Genomic DNA, 1,912 nt, shown 5'->3' on the forward strand with positions numbered 1-1,912 from the left:
AACCGTCCGACTTTGATAAAATCATCCACCTGCTGCTCGACACGCGGTACGCCCGCGCCGTCATCCTGTTCGCCTCAGACGAGGACATCAGGTAAAACGCACACTCCTACATACACACACACTTCATCTCAATAAACACTTATAAGATTATAAACATTGAGTGTTTTTAGAGGCCGCCACATCTAAAGTCTTCACTCAGTGATTCTGTGATTTCTGACTCCAGGGGGATCCTGAATGCCAGCAAACGAGCGGACCAGGTGGGTCACTTCATGTGGATCGGCTCTGACAGCTGGGGGGCCAAGAACAGTCCCATCCACCAGCTGGAGGACGCCGCTGTGGGCGCCATCACCATCCTGCCGAAGAGAGCCACCATCAACGGTACGTCTTTAACATTCTGCTCGGCTGTGTGATTTCTCCTCCTGCTGAAAAATTCAATCATCAGAGGGAACATTCTCACTCGCTCTCTTTTCTTGGTTTCCTGAGATACAAAAGCTCGCAGGATGATTTATCATCATCATCATCATCATCATCATCATCATCAGCTTCTTCTGCTCTGCTGTGTGTGCAGGGTTTCATTAGATCTGTATGAACGAGGATAAAGAACACATGTTCTCTGTCCTGAGACATTTAGAGAGCATCGTCTGCTGGTGGAAAATGTGTTTGAAGGCTTTGACAAACAGGAAGTGTGATTTGGGAAGGCCGTAGTCAAGAGAGTGACTTTAAGAGTGGGAGGCAGAAAACTGAAGCTCCTGTCTATTTCTGTACGACTGTGAATGCCTGAGTGTTTGTGTGGAGCTGCACGGTGTCTCACACTGCATGAAGAGCTGCTTTGTAAGCTGCAGGATTTTGATCAGGTGTTGAGCATGATGTTGATTTAAATGGAGCAATATTAATATACAAGGTCATGTAATGTACATCAATCATTATTATAACGCCAATTCAAAACAAATCTGATCATCTTCATCCTGCTCCTCTTCTTCAGTCTTGATCTTCATCCAGCTCCTGTCTTTGTCAGATTGTCAGTAAATAGTTGTGTCTTTTATTCTTGTGCATGAAGATTTTTTAAGATTAAAATCGTCTGTGGCGTCCTCCGCAGCGCACCTCGCTGTCGTATTTGTGTATCCAGACAAACAGAACAAAGGATTCATTTTCCATTGAAGTCAGAAATCTTCATGTGAACAGAGCGGGCACAACAAAGGCACGTTTATCTCCCTGTCAGCGTCTTTGTTGGAGACGACAAGCCACGCTCTTCGTCTAAACGCCGTCATTAGCACGAATACAGCCGTCTGTAGCGTGGTGTTGTTCTCAGCAGACAGCTGGAAACAGACGTCATGTTTCCTCTCATCAGTTGTTAGTGAACGTTTATGATCTCAGGAGTGTTTACACCCCGGGCTCTGTGTTCACCTGTTAGAGGCTAAATGTTCAAGTTGATTTCTTCAGCCTGCATATACGACACACACCGAACTGTCTGCATTATTAAATAGTTCCAGTCAAACTTGTTTTGTCCCTCACAGGCTCAGGTTGTTATTCTCCATTAGGCCCCTCCCCCAAAGCCTGAGATATTTCTATAACCACACCTCCTTCACACTAATGAAGGTTTAAATGAACAACATCTGACTCCTTCAACACATGATGTAATAAATGAACCTCTCTCAATGTAGCCATTGAGCCACGGCCTGTAGTCGCCATGGTAACAGTTAAATACACATACTCCACATGCTAACAGTTAGCTAACAACGGGCTGTAGATGCTAGCAGAGTCAGACTTGATCTAAATCCTGTAATATTCCTGAACCTCGAGCTTACAGCGCTATGTGTTTTTTACAGTGATGCAGTTACACTCAGAGACCTTCAGTGCTAAAGCGCAGCGACATCTTTATACAGATATAGATTGTGTTATGATCTGGATTAAA

The 1,912-nt window shown here is 44.6% G+C and overlaps 1 protein-coding gene across 1 annotated transcript in view; it reads left to right on the forward strand.

Moving 5' to 3' along the window:
- Nucleotides 1-627, forward strand: part of LOC132967128 (metabotropic glutamate receptor 7-like) — a 29,752-nt gene extending 29,125 nt beyond the window's left edge. The window contains exons 2-3 of the mRNA XM_061033984.1: nucleotides 1-91; nucleotides 224-627. The exon at nucleotides 1-91 is cut by the window's left edge and continues 45 nt beyond it. Of these exons, the coding sequence (XP_060889967.1) occupies nucleotides 1-91; nucleotides 224-410 (278 nt within the window). The 3' untranslated portion in view covers nucleotides 411-627. The remainder of the gene's footprint in view (nucleotides 92-223) is intronic.
- Nucleotides 628-1,912: the final 1,285 nt, after the last annotated feature.

The sequence above is a fragment of the Labrus mixtus genome, unplaced genomic scaffold, assembly GCF_963584025.1.
Source record: "Labrus mixtus unplaced genomic scaffold, fLabMix1.1 SCAFFOLD_167, whole genome shotgun sequence".
Lineage (NCBI taxonomy): Eukaryota > Metazoa > Chordata > Actinopteri > Labriformes > Labridae > Labrus > Labrus mixtus.